The following is an 18,553-nucleotide window of genomic DNA, read 5'->3' as shown; positions in this document are numbered from 1 at the left end:
CAGGCCGACATAGTCCAGTGAGCCCATTTGAGGAGTAGCCGCTCGCCCAAACACGCTTTAGTGTTTGAGGGGCCTTGAGGAATTTTTTGTGTTATCACCAGTCTTAAATTAGGCTCTAGCCAACTGGTGGAAGATTTGTGTTTTTTGCCTCAAGTCAAATCGGGTGACCCACACCCCCCCCCCCACCCCCCTCCCGCCGTGGAATAAGGAACAACAGGTAGGGATTATACATAATTCAAGTGGGTCAATAATCAAATTAGTCTTAAATAGTTCACCTAAATCACATTCCTATTAGTTATCAACAATTTAATATAGAACTGCAAAATCACCTTTAAGGGAATCTCCCGGGCCCCCCTTTAAAATTTTGCCAGATGTTTGCCATTATTTCAAAAATTTCTAACGGTATATATCATTTCAACTTACAGGTCAACGCTTGGACACCAATATGATATGGATGGTGGGGCATTCATTTATTTATTGGTTGTCTTTGTCCCAGGTAACCACGGATACGGAACGTTTCCCTGAGACGCGATTTATTCGTTGGCTGGGGCGTAGAGGTATGAGGTGGTCCGCGTTGAGGGGTCTCTTGGATGAGTCAGTTAGGGCGTTTGGTTACCCAATTTTTGTCATCATCCACTTGGGGGGCAACGACCTCACCCATAATTCCGGTCTCAATATTCGATTTGAGATAAGGAATTTATTGCTGGACCTGATCAGAGAATGGAGATTTTGCCGTTTCTTCTGGTCAGAAATTATACCTAGGAGGGTTTGGAGAGATGCACTCAATCCGGGCGCCATTGATTTGGTACGTAGGCGGATCAATTCCGTAGTCGGCAGGGCTATAGTAACAGAGGGCGGAGTGGTCGTCAGGCACGAGGCCATATCCTTTAGAAACGAGACCCTGTACAGGCCGGATGGGGTGCACCTCTCTTTAGTAGGGATGGATTTGTTTTTTCAGAATTTAATAGACGCATTGAGAAGTTTAGAGGTTTAGTTCAGGGAGTATTTGGAATTAGGTTGGTGGCGGGTCAGTTCAAGTTGAACTGATATGGCGGAAAGAACGGTAGTTAAATTAGAGCTGTATTTGCACTTAGCTGGTGGTTGATGTCGAGATGTGGGCATCACCGATCCAGGTGGGCCCGCATCTGGACCTTAACGATCATCTACTTCGGATAGCGTAAATTCATGCGGACATTTGTAATTTAGGGCAGGTGGCCCAATTTTTTGATGACTCGGGCAGAGTGGTGAGCTCTGCCTTAGTGATATTTGCGAGGTCAGGGGCAGAAGCAGACGGTCAACCCCCTGACCTTAAGGGCAATTGGCCCCTTTTGAAAAGTCCGCTTCATAATTGAGCCGTTGTCTTGGACGCTGGCAGGTGGCCGGTCCTTGGCAATTAAGGGCATGAGGCCCTTAGATCCGGAGTTTGTTATTTTTATTAATTTGTTATTTTACAGCAATGTTATGTATTTTGCATGCCGTTCTTTGCCCGCCACCTTAGTTAGAGCAGGGACATAAATTTTAGTTAGATTCAAATAGGCCGCCCCTGCTCAAAATAAATAAGCCGTCCCCTTTAAGCCCATTCAGTTGTACGCGTCTTTATTTCTTAGATAAGTGGAGTGAGTGTGGATGAATGCCTATGTCTGTGTGGAGTTTAAGACTGTAGAAGCCAGCTTGTCTGGCTGAAAACAGCATAAACTCACCTGGCGATTGGCAGGAATCCTTAGCTCACACACTTGATCTGGGCCCGGGGGTTCGGCTTATCTTGATTGACGGGTTGGCTGATTTGAATGACGGTTCAGGATAGGCTGGTTGAGGTCAGAGGTGGAGACTGATGGGGTGATGGTCTTGCTTCCAGAAGATTCTGTCTCTTGCTTCAAGGAACGTTGCCCTCCCGCCCGCCCCAATTATTATTTAGAATTAGTTTTTGAGAAGTCGTTTGCATTTATTCGTTAGTTGTTGTCGGCTTATTTGTCTTGGCGGAAAGAACGGTAGTTAAATTAGAGCTGTATTTGCACTTAGCTGGTGGTTGATGTCGAGATGTGGGCATCACCGATCCAGGTGGGCCCGCATCTGGACCTTAACGATCATCTACTTCGGATAGCGTAAATTCATGCGGACATTTGTAATTTAGGGCAGGTGGCCCAATTTTTTGATGACTCGGGCAGAGTGGTGAGCTCTGCCTTAGTGATATTTGCGAGGTCAGGGGCAGAAGCAGACGGTCAACCCCCTGACCTTAAGGGCAATTGGCCCCTTTTGAAAAGTCCGCTTCATAATTGAGCCGTTGTCTTGGACGCTGGCAGGTGGCCGGTCCTTGGCAATTAAGGGCATGAGGCCCTTAGATCCGGAGTTTGTTATTTTTATTAATTTGTTATTTTACAGCAATGTTATGTATTTTGCATGCCGTTCTTTGCCCGCCACCTTAGTTAGAGCAGGGACATAAATTTTAGTTAGATTCAAATAGGCCGCCCCTGCTCAAAATAAATAAGCCGTCCCCTTTAAGCCCATTCAGTTGTACGCGTCTTTATTTCTTAGATAAGTGGAGTGAGTGTGGATGAATGCCTATGTCTGTGTGGAGTTTAATAAATATCTAATCTCTCTTGTTGTGGACAGGTACAACAAACGGAAGAGGAGATGGGATCACAGAAGGTCTCTGGAACATGCCTACATGTGTAGAACCTGTGAATCAGGGAATATCAAGGTGAATATTCATTTTAGTACTTTTCTGTTTATAGCGCTGTTCCTACATACAATCCATGCATGAGCAACACATCCTGAGAGAAACAAGAAATGGGAAGCCTTCCAGAAAGCGCGTAGGTAGTAATGTGAATGACCTGCTGTCAAGCTGCTGTAATATCAATGCTTCAGGCCTAGTTTATTGAGGAAACGAAGGAATAGATTCCTTCTAGTAGGAGTTGCGCTAATTTATAAGAGCAGCTTGATTATAATATAATTGAACAAAGATGGAGTTGTGCAGACACAACTTCAGTCAAGCTCTAGGGGGTGGACAAGTGGGATAGGGGAAGAGGGGATAAGAATGAGGTGAATAAAGTAGAAAAAAGAATGAGGTGAATTAATTGAAAAAAAAAATATATATATATATTTATATAATGACTGACTCGAGTCAGTCTGGAGGAAGGCAAGTTGTGCCGAAACGGATTCGTCGACTGCTACCACTGCCACACAGCTCGTTACAGCCAAAATATGGATGGGTGATTATATCAGTGTCCCGCTATTCCTAGAAACGCTGTTTTGTGACTGTTGTCATGCTGGTGGCCTGAAACCATATTGAATCAAATAAATAAGGAACGTTTTCTTCACCTTAAAGAGGAGTGCTGACCTATTTGTACCCCAAAGGATACACAGTTTTCTTATATATATATACCAGCTAATTACCTCCCCCAGCAGAGGTTCCTTTTCATAAGCTACCATCTCTGGTCGCTGATGCAAATGAGACACTGGGCAATATATTGCTCAGGAATATATTGCTAGCAATATATTCCTGAGCAATATTTCTCCCCCCGTGTGTACGGGGCTTTAGAGTGGTTTGGAGACCACTAGAAACGGTACTTATGTTTATATCTGGGGTGATTCTCACGAAAAGGTGAAGGGACCCATATTTAATCAACATACTGCACCAGAAGGCGCCCTCTCACTCGTTTTTCATATATATATATATATATATATATAGATATTTGTAGTGGTACTAGCGCTGGTAATCCCCTGATTGTGGATATTAGAATTCTTCACACTATCTAGTGTTGGATCTTGTATACACTTTCCCTCTTTCCTTTCGGGTGGCAGCACCTTCTCCTGTGGGTTCTCGTTCTTTTGAACCCTCTGTGTAGTAAATCTGAAAAAAGGGGTGAGATGGGCCCCTATAGTGTAGTAATTTCTAAACCAATTTTGTCTCCCTTCACCACATGAAGACAGACATACCCCTAATTTTAAAGGTGTACCGTGTAGGGTGGTTTACCACCACTGTTCTATGAGCGTCTTTGTCAAGAAAGTCCCGGTGATTGTACAACAGGTCTCAAGGAAATTCCCTTCTCAATCCACTCCACCATGTAATTTGCGGCACACACATGTAGGGAGAGAGTACAGGGAAAACGGACTAGTGTAGTATGTTCAACACAATTTATTCACACCGCAAACAATAATTAAAATCCGTACAATGTATAAAAACAAATTGGGCTTATCTGGTGGTGATGTACACAACGATTGTCATCCATCCATCACAGTCATAGCAAGTGGTCCCTCTCAACGCATTTCATCCCTCTGGACTTCTTCAATCGTTGTGTACATCACCACCAGATAAGCCCAATTTGTTTTTATACATTGTACGGATTTTAATTATTGTTTGCGGTGTGAATAAATTGTGTTGAACATACTACACTAGTCCGTTTTCCCTGTACTCTCTCCCTACATGTGTGTGCCGCAAATTACATGGTGGAGTGGATTGAGAAGGGAATTTCCTTGAGACCTGTTGTACAATCACCGGGACTTTTTTGACAAAGACGCTCATAGAACAGTGGTGGTAAACCACCCTACACGGTACACCTTTAAAATTAGGGGTGTGTCTGTCTTCATGTGGTGAAGGGAGACAAAATTGGTTTAGAAATTACTACACTATATATATATAAACTAGAATATTGATTCCAGTCATGCACTGTGAATGGGACGACGGCACCTCTAAAGTGTTAGGGACCCCCAGTGACAGAGATGCCTTGTCGTACGGCCTGGGGGCTTAGCCCTATATCTGCAGATATATGCAACCAAGATCTCTGTATTATCTGATTATTATATGTATATTTCTCATTCAGTGTGCAATTGGGATACAAACTTTTTTTTTTCCTAACCAGATTTACCCCTCCCTGTTGGCACCTGAATGACATTACCTCTGATTGAGCAGCTTGCCAATAAAAGTGTTATATATATATATATATATATATATATATATATATATATATATAGAAAACAGAGAAAGACCGCACTCTCACCCAAATATAGACAGCGGTGGGGTGCCCAGCAGAAGGTACATGCAATAGCATGCCCCTTAATACAAATCCAAGAGATCTACACACAGTAGTGTAGAAGCAGAGCACTCGCCACAATCACAAATCAGCCTTGTGATAAAAGCAAAAAAGTTTTTTAATCCAACTGGGTCAGCACCGTAACAAGCAAATAAGCAGTATATAAGCCCCGACGTTTCGGTCCCAACATGGACCTTTATCAAGGAGCCTAAAATATACAAACAGTACATCAGATATTTACATTGGATGCACATCATGCTGAAAAAAAGATATGCATATATTCGTGAAAGCAAATATAGTTACGTTTTTCAAAGAGAAGTCACATAGTCAACGGAGCAGGAACAGCCTGGATACAGACAGGGTCAGCCAGCTGATCTGACTGCCCTCTGGTCCGGCTATTTATACCTTAGGATAGGGGGTGTGAGCTGCGCAGCGCCACAGACATGAGTCTGTGTAGCGCTATGGGACTTCCGGTACAACCGGAAGTGCGTCGGCCGGAAGAGGCCTGTGGAACGCAGATCTGAAACGCACATGCTTCCGGGTTTCTCCGGAGCTGTGCGCAGTACATAAAGTGTATAATGTTTTAAAGCACGGATATTTATAAGAAATAAAAACGGCAATAGTGGCTCTTAGGTAGCGGAGTATACTAGATATTCAAACCGTGCGTGTGTTGAATTGAACAAGGTATTAGCCGGATCATAGTTACAATGATCCGGCTAATACCTTGTTCAATTCAACACACGCACGGTTTGAATATCTAGTATACTCCGCTACCTAAGAGCCACTATTGCCGTTTTTATTTCTTATAAATATCCGTGCTTTAAAACATTATACACTTTATGTACTGCGCACAGCTCCGGAGAAACCCGGAAGCATGTGCGTTTCAGATCTGCGTTCCACAGGCCTCTTCCGGCCGACGCACTTCCGGTTGTACCGGAAGTCCCATAGCGCTACACAGACTCATGTCTGTGGCGCTGCGCAGCTCACACCCCCTATCCTAAGGTATAAATAGCCGGACCAGAGGGCAGTCAGATCAGCTGGCTGACCCTGTCTGTATCCAGGCTGTTCCTGCTCCGTTGACTATGTGACTTCTCTTTGAAAAACGTAACTATATTTGCTTTCACGAATATATGCATATCTTTTTTTCAGCATGATGTGCATCCAATGTAAATATCTGATGTACTGTTTGTATATTTTAGGCTCCTTGATAAAGGTCCATGTTGGGACCGAAACGTCGGGGCTTATATACTGCTTATTTGCTTGTTACGGTGCTGACCCAGTTGGATTAAAAAACTTTTTTGCTTTTATCACAAGGCTGATTTGTGATTGTGGCGAGTGCTCTGCTTCTACACTACTGTGTGTAGATCTCTTGGATTTATATATATATATATATATATATATATATATATATATATATATATATATATATATATATATATATATATATATAACTAGAATATTGATTCCAGTCATGCACTGTGAATGGGACGACGGCACCTCTAATTATCCCTCCTGTTAGTGAAGGGTTGGAGAAAAAGTACAGACAAAGATATTGTAGAGTGCGCTAGATGCTACAATTAAACCTAAGTACCAACCAGCAGATTATCATACAATATAAAATGACACTATTATGTCACAATAAAAATGGTCAATAATAATATTTCCATCGAATGTCCAGTGTCATCTGATCACATAAGACGCAGGATCCATTTTTGCAGTAAAGCTGTTTATTCAAAAAATCCAACGCGTTTCGCCAAGCGACTTCATCAGGGGTATGGCAAGAAATGGTTATTAAAACAAAGTCTGGATGCTGAAGAATATTCTTTAAGGAAACAAATTCATAAAATCAAATCAATTTCATGTGTAGATCAACCACCTTGAACAAAGTTGGAAACAGTCACAGATAGAGTTTCCCTCTTTGGAATATGTTATCCATCACTGTATATAAAAGGTGACCACAGTAAAGGCCCATACACACTTGCAGACTTTGAGCTAAAATGTTTTTTACACTCTCTAGGACAGTAGAACATCCAAACGCCATGATATAGGGAATGGATCCTTTCGAATCCTGACTTACAGAAATTAAAATTGATGGAGAACCGTTTGCCCGACGGAAAACCACCTTGCGATGTTCCACCTTCAGGATGGAACTTCTTTCTGAGGATTGGGGACTCAAATTTCCCAACAGTAAAGGGCCAGTTCCTGGCGTTTAGCTGAACTTCTGTGTGACTTCCTCAGTCAGATCAATGTTTCGGTTCTAATTAACCGTTTTCTAGACCAATTGGTCTTGAAAATGGTTAATTAAAACTGAAACGTTGATCTGACTGAGGTCTCCAATCTTTTCTTCAAGAGTGCTGTTCATCTCTTCTGCCTATTATCGGCAGCCTCCTGTTGCCGGCTGTGGCACCCAGGCATGATATATATATATATATATATATATATATATATATATATATATATATTTTATTTTTTTTAGGAATCACATTTTAGGGAATGTATTCTGTAGGCATTGTAGAAGCATCAAAACTCTTCTTTATCCTGTACATGCCAAAAAATCTGTGTGGTTTTAGCCATAGCAGTGCTATTATATTGCTTTATCCTTAAAAGACAGAATAAGTCACAGTATGACAGTCATCACCGTGTGCAGCAAGTGTAAGCCCAAAGTGTCTGCACATGGTATGAATTAACCATATACTCATGTGTAGTGTAGTTGGAAGTTACAATAAAAGTAACTAGAATAAAATGTTGCTTGTTTCAGCTTAATTGGCTACATGATAGTGTTTTTATTGCTTATTTTGTTAAAGTCCATCATCAACCTTATTTTGAGCTTGCATCGAAAAATATAAAAAGTACAACTATAGCAATATAAGGTTAGAAGTTAAAACATCCTCAAACTTATTTTCCTTATTTTAATCTAGATTACTAACTAATTACTGGCATTGTTCACACAGTTCTTTCGCTGGTTTAGCTTTGAAGTTAAGGATGTTGACACAATTACTTGCAATGTCTACAAGAACTCCTGTTAAATGGTGATTTGGGGGACTACTTTTCAAAGTGTTCATTGGTTATACAGTATCTTAGTACTTTATAGATTGTCTTTTCTCCTAGTCTATATATAAATACAGTAGTTTATCATGTGACACTTATGCTTTACGTTGTGTCTAGTCTCCCATCAACATAGGATCATCTACAGTAGATCCTGATTAATACTCCTCTGAATCATGCTCCAACACAAGTGAAAGACTTTATCTAGACCCCAGGCTAGTCCGTGCTGACTGGATGACCCTACTAGACTTTACGAACACTGAAAAACACAGGGGCTGGTTCAGGCCTGGGTGATAATATGAAATTGGGACACCCAATTGTTGACCTATCTAGGACAACAGTCAACAGGACAACCACTATTGGTCGACAGAACACTATTGTTTGTGTCTACCTAATGTTTGTCAACCTATTGCCTGATGACCAAAAGTGATCGACCAATTGACTGTAGACCTAGACACCGTTAACCTATCAACTGGAACCACTTTATCACCGCCCTGGGTCTTTGAGACTGGTATAATGTACACATTTTAGATGCCTTAATGGCAGATATGCTGCCCTAGTTGTCCCAGAATCCCAGCGCACTACACCAAAAGACTTACGAACAAATTATAATTGATTGCTTAACTCCCCAAAATACTTTCTTAACTTTGTAATATTTGAATATACTCAATAAAAATGACCCTCCTGTAGATTGTAAACGACCAAAGTGAAATACTGGTGAAAGTTGAAGTTTGAAGAACCCTAATCACCGCAAGCCAATCACAAACAGCTAGCAAAGGGAAAAACTTGTGAATAGCTTGCTCAAAAGCAAACAAGACATCAGAATACTCCTAATGTAAAACGCCTACTTATCAATCATCAGTCAGGAACATCCAGTCCTGATGCAGAAATATAACAATTCTTGGACCTTTTATTTCCTGGAGCTACAACGTAGGAATGAATATCCCATCCACAGAGAATGAAATCCCTACATATGTTTACAGAACTATGTTTTTTTAAATTCCGGTTCATATTGATTAGACCATGGAAAGTTGATGCAGGCAAATGAAGCAATACAGGAAGGATTATAGCAGCTGACACTGTATGGATCAAATCCAAGGTCCAGTCTTATTACTTTTTTTGTTCAAACACACATGGCTAATGGTATGCAAATTTAGAATATTCAAAGAGTGTGCAATCATAAAGTCACAAGTTAAAAACCCATCAAAATGACAGCTTCTGAAATGTACTTTCAATGCAAAACTCTCCACCCCACCCCCAGTCCCTGTCTGTTCCTAGTCCCAGTCTCTGTCTTTACAGCTCCCTCTTTAAATATCCAGCAAGTTTGAAACAGAAACTATATAAGGATTAAAACCGCACCCACAGACTGCTGCACAGTCTCCACCGAAGGTTACCACTCCTATAGGGAATTATTGTACAAGATGGTGTAAACTGTTGCCATGACAAGAGGGGTTCTTTTTACTCTTCTTAATCAATCGTCGGTCACCCAAGGATTTAGAGCAAAATGAGATAGGGGGGAGATTCTCTAAACTAAAAATGTGGTAAAAACCCCGTTATCGGGGTTTCTACCGCATTTTGGGATGCTCTAAGCATCCCGTGGCAGGGGGCATCGCCAGAAAAATCTGGCAATGCCCCATAGAAGCTTATGGGCTTCTAACGCAAACCCCCGCCTCCCCGCACCGACCCACCGCCTCCCCGCACGGACCCCCGCCGCCCTGCACCGCCCCCCCCCTCACCTGACCTGTGCTTCCTGGACCTGTGACCTCCTCCTCCCTGCACTATGATCCTCTTCGGGTGCAGGGAGGAGGAGAGCCCGATGCAGCAGTAGCAGCACCGGGTAAGGGAGGGAGGGGAGAGCCACCGGGTCCCCATGGGACCCACTGAGTCTCACAGCAAAGGACAGCTCTTAACGCAAGAGCTGTCCTTTGCCATAATTATCGCATATGGTAGTGCATATGCGATAATTATGAATGCGGTAGCCGGCGATAGCGGGCGGTAAGGGGGCGCAGATGTTAGAGCAAAAGAGAGAAAAAGGTGATCACAGAATGTCCATACGTGGTGTCCCAATCTGTGTTACTGGCCTGTCACCCTTGCCCTATTTGCACGTAAAGGTATCTTTAAGTTCCCAGCTGGTCACACGCTCACAAGTAAGTAGGGCTTACCTGTTGTGGACAACACTGGAGTATCTGATCTGTGCATTCCTAATTGGGAGGATCCACGGCTGGGGACAAAAGATACCTATATGTGCATAAAGGTAAGCCCTAATTACTTGTGAGCGTGTGACCACCTGGGAACTTAAAGATATATTTACGTGCAAATAGGGCAAGATAACATCTTTTAGCCTCTGGCCTCTGGTGGTCAGTGGCGGTACTTCACCTCATAGAGGTGAGTAGTTAGGTTTTACATAATTGTTACTTAATAACATGCTGCATGTATTTTGAGATATAATCACGTCATCAAGGAATATTTCAAATTCATATGACTTGTTTTTTATTATGGATTTTATGGCTATTAGTATAACTTTCTTTTTTAATTTTTGCATCAGATCTTTCACATGAATTTCTATTAGATTTAATCCTCATCAATCCTTAAAAAAATATATAATAAAGTTAAGATTACTTAGTTATTAAATTATACAATTGTGCTTTAAAAGAGCATTGCTTTATATGTTTATAAAAGATCTTTCCTCAGCTGTTCCTCAGACCTACCCATATCAGTGTAATCAGACACTTTAGAATATTCAACAAAGCTCTTGCTATAAATGTATTTTTTTCCTTTTTTATACTTGCAGTGCCATTGGGGGTAATAATGATGCGGCTGTAAATTTGCCTTCGCTAAAGTCAGATTCATTGTTTGAGTCTGAATCATCTAGACCACGTGTTGCAGAAAAGGTACCTGTCTGTCTGCCAATGTATATATATTACATAATCATTTTAATAACAATTAAATAATTTTAATAACAATAACAATGGGCTGCCGCACCATTTATGCCCCTTTCAGACCGCACATATTAACCGGTATATTGCTATTTTTTTACCGTTTCAAAACGGTAATGTGTGCGGTCTGAAAGGTGCAGAGTGATTTTACCGTTTCCCAAAAAAACGTTTTTTGGAAACGTTTCAGACCCGTTTATTTGGTGTCTATAAAGGGTCTGAAATGGTATCCCCCGCCCAGCGCAGGGAAGGGAATGGTCTCGCTGGGGGCAGGGGGTCCATGCAAGTGTCCGCCGGGGCACTGTGTTCTGCCCTGCCCAGGGTGAGAGCGGGGGCTGCTGTTACTGCTGGCACCGAGGAGGTGAGTGGGGACAGGCGGCTCTGGCTGGGGTGCGGGCGGCTGTCTGCCCTGACCGTCAGCCTGTAGGTTCCGGAGCCGGGCAGCAGCGGAGTGCGCGCAGCGGGAGCCCGATGTGGATGTCCCGCTGCCTCCTCACCTTTTGGGGGGGGGTGGTGTGTGTGGGTACCGCTTATCACTGCTCGGAGAGACACAGGCAGCAGCAGGGTGTGCTGATGAGAGGGACGGAGAGCAGCCAGTGGTGCAGCTGATGGAGAGCGGGCAGGGGGGCGCATGGTGAGGTGATGCCACCCCCCGCCCGCTCTCCATCAGCTGCACCGCTGGCTGCTCTCCGTCCCTCTCATCAGCACAGAGGGTGAGGAGGGCAGACAGTGAAAAGCCCCCCCCCCCCTTTGGGCAGCGCAGCGGGGACGGACTGCTCAGCCTGGGCTTCGAGGGGGTGTGTGTGTGTTTGGACGCTGCTGCCCGGGAGTTCTCCGGGGGGACGACACCTGTATACTGGTCCCCAGTGTCCCCCGGCCAGCGTTCTGGGGGGGGCGGGGGAGCTGCCTGCACTGGCTTTGAACCTGTATTTGAAAGCTTTTCCAAAAACGTGTCTGCCAGGCAAAAAAACTGCACTTTAACGGTAATATACCGTTTAAGAGATGCGGTGTGAAAGGGGTTAAACCTGGCAGACCCGTTTTTGGAAACGTTTTCAAATACAGGGTCAAAGCCAGTTATGGGGTCTGAAAGCAGCATTATCATGCTGAACTCCAGAATGTGAGTATTAGAAAAATGGATCTCAGGGGCTGCACCCATTATAAATACGCCACCGCTGCAGAGTCTACTGGACAAGTGGACCGAACTATGGGGTACCCTAGGTAAGTACTGTATGTATGTATATTGTATGTGTGTGTGTACAGTATGTATGTATGTATGTTATTAAAGTTCTACAGTAAACGATGTATGTGTTTTAATTTTAGCATTGGTCCTGCTGTGGGACTGCAAGTCCCAGCGGACTCTTTAATGCCTCACATGCAGGGTTCTCCAAGTCCCTGCATGTGGAGGAAGCTTGCTGGGACTTGTTGTTTCATAGCAGAACCCAATGTTATTTTATTTATTCTATTTTTTTACAAAAAAAAACCAGGGGTGCCGGAGCTATCCCCAACTTCAGCCCTGTAAGGGGGACTCCTAGGGGGGACTACTTTATTGTGGGGGTCTCCACTTTTCCAGGGACCCTGGCCAGGGCTGACCAGTCAGGGTGTTAATGCTTTGTCTGGGGGGAGCTTTAGCAAAAAGTCTCCCCGACTGTAGCATTACACCGGTGTCCGGTGCTGGTTGCATTAATACGGAGGGAACACTATTAATTTTGTCCACCATATTTCTGAGGCACCGGGATTGGTAATGCTCTCCCCGAGCATTACCAATCCCGGCGCCTCAGAAATATGGTGGACAAAATTAATAGTGTTCCCTCTGTATTTATGCAACCAGCACAGCATCCTGCAACAGGTTCTTATCCAATTAACTGTGTTATACTCCAGTCACATGATTTCAAGTTTATTTAGTAGTCTGTGATACCATCCTGATGTCTAGATATGCTAAAGTCAATACGATTTGTTTGGCATGATCTCCCACAAGTAAATCCATGCTGATTTGGATCCTGTAAGTTGTTTGATTTAACATATTCCACTACTCTCTTTTAATAGTGTTTCCATTACTTTCCCTACTACTGATTTAAGGCCAGGGCCAGTGCAAGGCACCGGAGCGCCCCAGGCGAGTCGGGGGGGGGGGGGGGGGGTGGGGTGGGTGTACCTGCTGCACCGTCTGGGGAGCGGGCAGGGGGGTCCGTGCCGGCGTCTGACAGGAGTGCGCAGGGGGTACCTGCGGCACTGTATAAATCTGGCGGCATCGGCGTCCCTGCAGTGATTAAGGTGCAGGAGCGGGCAGGGGTGTCCGTGCTGCGGGGGTACCTGCGGTGCTGTGTATAAAGCTGGCGGCGGCGGGGTCCCTGCAGTGAATAGAAAATAACTAGCGCTATGCGGCGGCGCGGAAAGAGCTTCTGATTTTGAAAACACTGGCCACGCGCTGATTGGCTGAATCTCAACCAATCAGTGTTCGGCAAGTGTTTTCTAACCCAGAAGCGCTTCCCGCGCCGCCGCATAGTGCTAGTTATTTTCTATTCACTGCAGGGACCCTACCGCCAGCTTTATACACAGAGCCGCAGGTACCCCCGCGGCATGGACACCCCTGCCCGCTCCAGCACCTTAATCGACCGATGTGATGGACGCGATTTTACATAGGGAACAATGTTATATGGGCCAATGGACCCGATTTTTCATTGTATACCCACCCTTATGGGTATTTTACATGACAAATGCCCCCCCCCCCCCATTGTTAATGCCACCCCTTTCATCGTCCGTAAAAATCGCGTCGATCGCATTGCATGCGACTTGGTTGCATGCGATGCCATCGACACGATTTTTATCGCTTGCGCCGTGCTAGGAAACAAGTACCAAATAAAGATATAAGCCAACCTTAAAAAATTTCATTATACAATTAGGTTGATGTTAAATATAATATTTGTAGTAAGTAATAGTTAAAGGGACTCAAGTAACAAATAAATTGGGCCATCTACTTTGACCCAAAAATTGATTGGGATCAGCAATCAGAGATTGAGAACATACCCGAATTTCTAGACAGATCGCCAATCGTTGATAGCCTCCCTTTTTAATTTTTTTTTATCTCTATGAAACATCATCACATTGTGTTTTTTTTATCCATAGCTGGAGGATGCATTTTTTAGCAGCCGCAGATGCAATTATAAGTACAGTAACTTTCTATCTCCCTGTGCTATACAAGTTTTTTTCCTGCGTGATACCAAAAATAGCCCATTCGGGGGTCATGGGTAGGCAAAATATCTCCAAATCTAGACTCAAAATATTATAATGATCAGGCAGTCCCATAAACAATGGCATAATTCTGTCCTCAGAGAACCATATCTAGGGCAGGAATAATCAGGTAGAAGTCCCATAAGGTATGGACGATGTGGTGATAAATACGTGTTATGGAGTACGTTAAGGAATAATTCCGTATAAAATGTCGCTGGGACTAACTTGACTAACCGATGATTCAAATGTTCTCAATATGATTTTAAGACTAATATTCGGAATTATTTGATTTTTGGGATTTATTTGATTTTTGCTAATTTATTACAAATAAAAAACGAAGAAATCACATGTACATAATTATGGGCCTGATTCAGTATAAGGAGCTCATTTTAAAAAAATAGCAGAAATTTATCAACTTGTACTTCAATAAAATTTTTAGCAAATTTGAATGCACAGTGAGATTTAAAAATTTCAAGCGGTGTATCCCAGCTAATTTTTGAATTTCAGTCGAAAAATAAAGCTACCTGGTATTTGTTAGCTACATGCAAAAGGCATTTCCCTGCATGCAGACACATAATTCTATACATTTACACCTCTTGCATTGTACCATGGTTTATTCCAGGAGCATATTGCTTATTGTTAGTCTGTTTGTATTCTATTTGCTCCTAACTTTGAATCAGGTCTTTATGTTTATTCATTCTTACAGAGAAGAAGTATCAATGACAATAAAACAGCAGATTTTTTAAATGATGGAAGCCTCCCCTCATCTTCCGAAACATGGAGCCTACCGGAACAAGGTAACATTGATACCGCTTTCAGACGCAAATGCAGGGTCGCACCAGGACTTTGAAACCGGTGCGACCCTGCATGTGCGGTCTATTCAGAAAAGTCCCGGTGTGACCCTGCATGTGCGGTCTATTCAGAACAGTCCCGGTGTGACCCTGCATGTGCGGTCTGTTCAGATTGCATCCGCGAACCGGCAATATTGCAGTTCACTGATGTCATGTGGGGGGTGCATCGGTGCGTCATCAGGGGTGGTGGAGGAGGCAGTGCTTAGAGCTGGCGCTGCCTCCTCCATAGTTTGAACGGGAAATGGGTCACTTGATCCAATTAACCCTTCACACTGCACAGCAACACGGCAGTCGAACCGGCAAGAAACCATCATGAACCTGGTATTTAGGTGCGATGTGAAAGGGGTATTACTTGCTCCAAAAAATTAAGCTGTTTTCTGGACCACTGTAGTTTTGGAGCACTGTATGTTTTTAAAACGATGTCAATTTATAAAAAAAAAATCTTTCTTTCCATAGAGGGAAAGGGAACAAATATGACAGATCGCAGTGAGTGGGAGCTTCAGAATGTTACCCCAAAACATCTTCCACTAGCTAAAAAGACATCTGTTCCAGAGAGGAGTCCAAATGAAGAAAGCAGCAGTCCAAGTAAGATACCAGTCAAAAGAAAAACAAATAAAGAAGTGTTTAAGCCCGAGAGTTCATCACGATTGGATCAACCAAGTGTCACTGAAAAGAAGATTGATGCACCAGGACAGTCAGAATTATCATCTCCAGAATTGACTAGAAATAATAAAACAAATGCAAACTTTGAAGTTTATTCATTAAAAGACATGCAAGCAGAGCAGGAGCCCGTACTTGACAAAGACCAGTTTATATCGCTAAAGAAATTTTGGGAGAAAGGAGCAGCAGTGTCTGGACAAGAAGTGTCAGATACATGGAATCCACAAGAGGCACCAACAAAGCCAAACCACTCAGTGCCTATGCAGACCAACACAAAGAATAGCGAGGAAAGGCCTCTTGTCGAGTATGCACATAGGATAAAGCACTTCCCACAAAGAGCACCTGTTGTATCCTCAAGTGAAGATGAAATGGTCCATGTTGCTCCACACCGGAAAATATCATCGACGTCTTCAATACCAAGGTCAACTTATGCCAAAGGCAAGAGCGCCTCCCTTTCTAAAAGTGTCTCAGAAAGCAATGGGACAAGCTCTCACAGTGAGGACAATAGTGGAATAAGTCGCTCTTCTAAGAAGTCAAAGCTTCCAATTAGAGCTTCGTCGGGTGCCAAGGAGACAAAGGTGGATCCTACTTCCCCTAAGGACAAACTACCAAAAATCTCTGAGCCAGAGGTGCCAGACTCTGTGGAGGCAATCATTGTACCAGAAACCAAACCTGAAGTACAAGAGTCGCTGTATAGCAAAGTCCAGATTTTGATAGATACAGTCTCGTCTGATGAAGAACATGGCAGTACTGATGCTAAGCACGAGAGTGGAGATATGACGGGACATTCACCATTGGAGACTGAAAATGGTATTTCTGTTTTATGATTTCACGTTTTCTCTAATCCAGTAGCTATAGGAGCGTATAGTGAGATGCACAAATGTGAATGTATTGGTCAGCTAGACAGCAAAATCATCTCTAGGAACCAAATTATATTTGTAGATGTATTGCACGTGTTAGGGAATAAGAACACAAGGAAAACGATAACAGTAATCAAGGGACAGGCTACATACCATATGAATTTATGGACCTACCTTCTGCTTATTTAGGCAAAGGACTCACAAGGGAGAAGCAGGAGGTGCAGGCTGCACTAGAGTGTCACCTGTTGAGCGGTGATAGCAAAGTTCTGGATCCTGCTCACTGACAGGAGATGCGTGCTGTAACATTCTGTGCAGCACCTGGCTCCTGTCACAGTGTAGGAGCTAGCACTGCAGACAAGACAGTTTTCAGGTGAAGCCCACATGTGCCTGACCCCTGGAGTGACAGAAACAGGATTGGGATGCTTAGCCATGCCCCTGTTTTATCGGTCACCACACTGTATAAGAGGTAAGTGATGCCACTGCACAGTTGTCATAAAGGGCCTTACTCTAGTTCACTCTTAGAGGCAAATTCCTTCTAGGCTGGACAAAACCATGTGCACTGCCGGTGGGGCAGATGTAACATGTGAAGAGAGAATTAGATTTGGGTGGGGTTTTTCTTCAAAGTGAGATCTACATTGCAGTGTAAAAATAAAGCAGTCAGTATTTTCCCTGCACAGAAACAAAATAACTCACTCAAATCTAATTTTCTTTGCACATGTTACATCTGCCCCCCTGCAGTGCACATGGTTTTGTCTAACTAAGAAGGAATTTGCCTCTAAGAGTGAACTAGAATAAGGCCCAAAGTTATAGTGCTTTAAATGATATGTTGTATGGTTTTGTTTTATATTTGAACAATGCATAAATTCCTAAACTAACATTTTTAAAACATATAAAATCCTAAAGCAGTGACTGAAAATACTTAATTTTATTTTTTTAGATGCTAAAAATCCTGGGCTTACTTATAACGTACCAAGGGCCAGATGCACTAAGCTTAAAAAGTGATAAAATGTAGAGTTATAAACAACCAACCAATCAGCTCCTGCCTAACATTTTTCAAACACAGCCTGTAACATGACAGGCAGGAGCTGATTGGCTGGCCGTTTATCACTCTCAATTTTATCACTTTTGAAGCTTAGTGCATCTGGTCAATAGTGACTTAATATAATGTCCCATTAAAAGGAGTGGCTTTATGGCCTTATTGCCTTTTATACACTGCCAGTGCTCCTTTGGTTGATATATTGTGGCACTAAACATAATCCCTATTTATTCCATATTGTACATAAAGGATTGCTACACCTACAATTCTTGCTTTATTCAAAACCGGCAACATTCAGATACATATAAACAGATATTTAAAGATCTTTTGCAAACTATAAGTTGTTTAATAAGTAGAGAAGATCCAGCCCCTGGTTGCCTCAGACTTAGGACTTGTTCTCATGGAATGAAGACACAGCATGATTTACACATGATTCAGATGCTATGGCACTCCCTTGTTACATGTGCAGTATGAGATAACATATGAAATAACCTCCAGTAACATTTATAAAGTAAAGGCTAGATAATCGCACTGTTCCTGCATACATGTTCATACAGTAGGTTTGGAGTGATTTAGTGGGTGATCCAAACAGTATGTTTTGGAGTTATTTGGTCACTGTGCTATGCTGCATTGGTAAAGCTGTCACAATACAGAATAAATCCATCTGTCCAGTATATCCCTTGTAAAGTGCTCTGTAAGGTCTATTGAACATGATTGGATGGTTGAATTTCACGCAGACAGAGGTAATGGGGGCATGGCCGACAGCTCACAGTGCACTGGCCATGCCCTCACGTGACAGTAAATGGGGGTGTGGCTCACAATTATGCCACCTTTTGCTGAGACCATGTTTCCTTTGCAAAAGTCCCCACAAGGTACTTGTGTAGTTTCATGGCGGCAGTGACGTAGTCAGCAT

At 43.0% G+C, this 18,553-nt stretch overlaps 1 protein-coding gene across 1 annotated transcript in view; it reads left to right on the top strand.

The window, feature by feature from the left end:
• The window catches only part of LOC146035739 (synaptotagmin-like protein 2), a 125,101-nt gene that overhangs the window by 80,220 nt on the left and 26,328 nt on the right, over window positions 1-18,553 (top strand). The window contains exons 4-7 of the mRNA XM_083159352.1: window positions 2,611-2,698; window positions 10,867-10,966; window positions 14,940-15,030; window positions 15,541-16,554. Of these exons, the coding sequence (XP_083015478.1) occupies window positions 2,611-2,698; window positions 10,867-10,966; window positions 14,940-15,030; window positions 15,541-16,554 (1,293 nt within the window). The remainder of the gene's footprint in view (window positions 1-2,610; window positions 2,699-10,866; window positions 10,967-14,939; window positions 15,031-15,540; window positions 16,555-18,553) is intronic.

Source organism: Crinia signifera, chromosome 9, assembly GCF_055691185.1.
Source record: "Crinia signifera chromosome 9, ASM5569118v1, whole genome shotgun sequence".
Lineage (NCBI taxonomy): Eukaryota > Metazoa > Chordata > Amphibia > Anura > Myobatrachidae > Crinia > Crinia signifera.
This window is presented reverse-complemented; position numbering and strand designations above follow the sequence as displayed.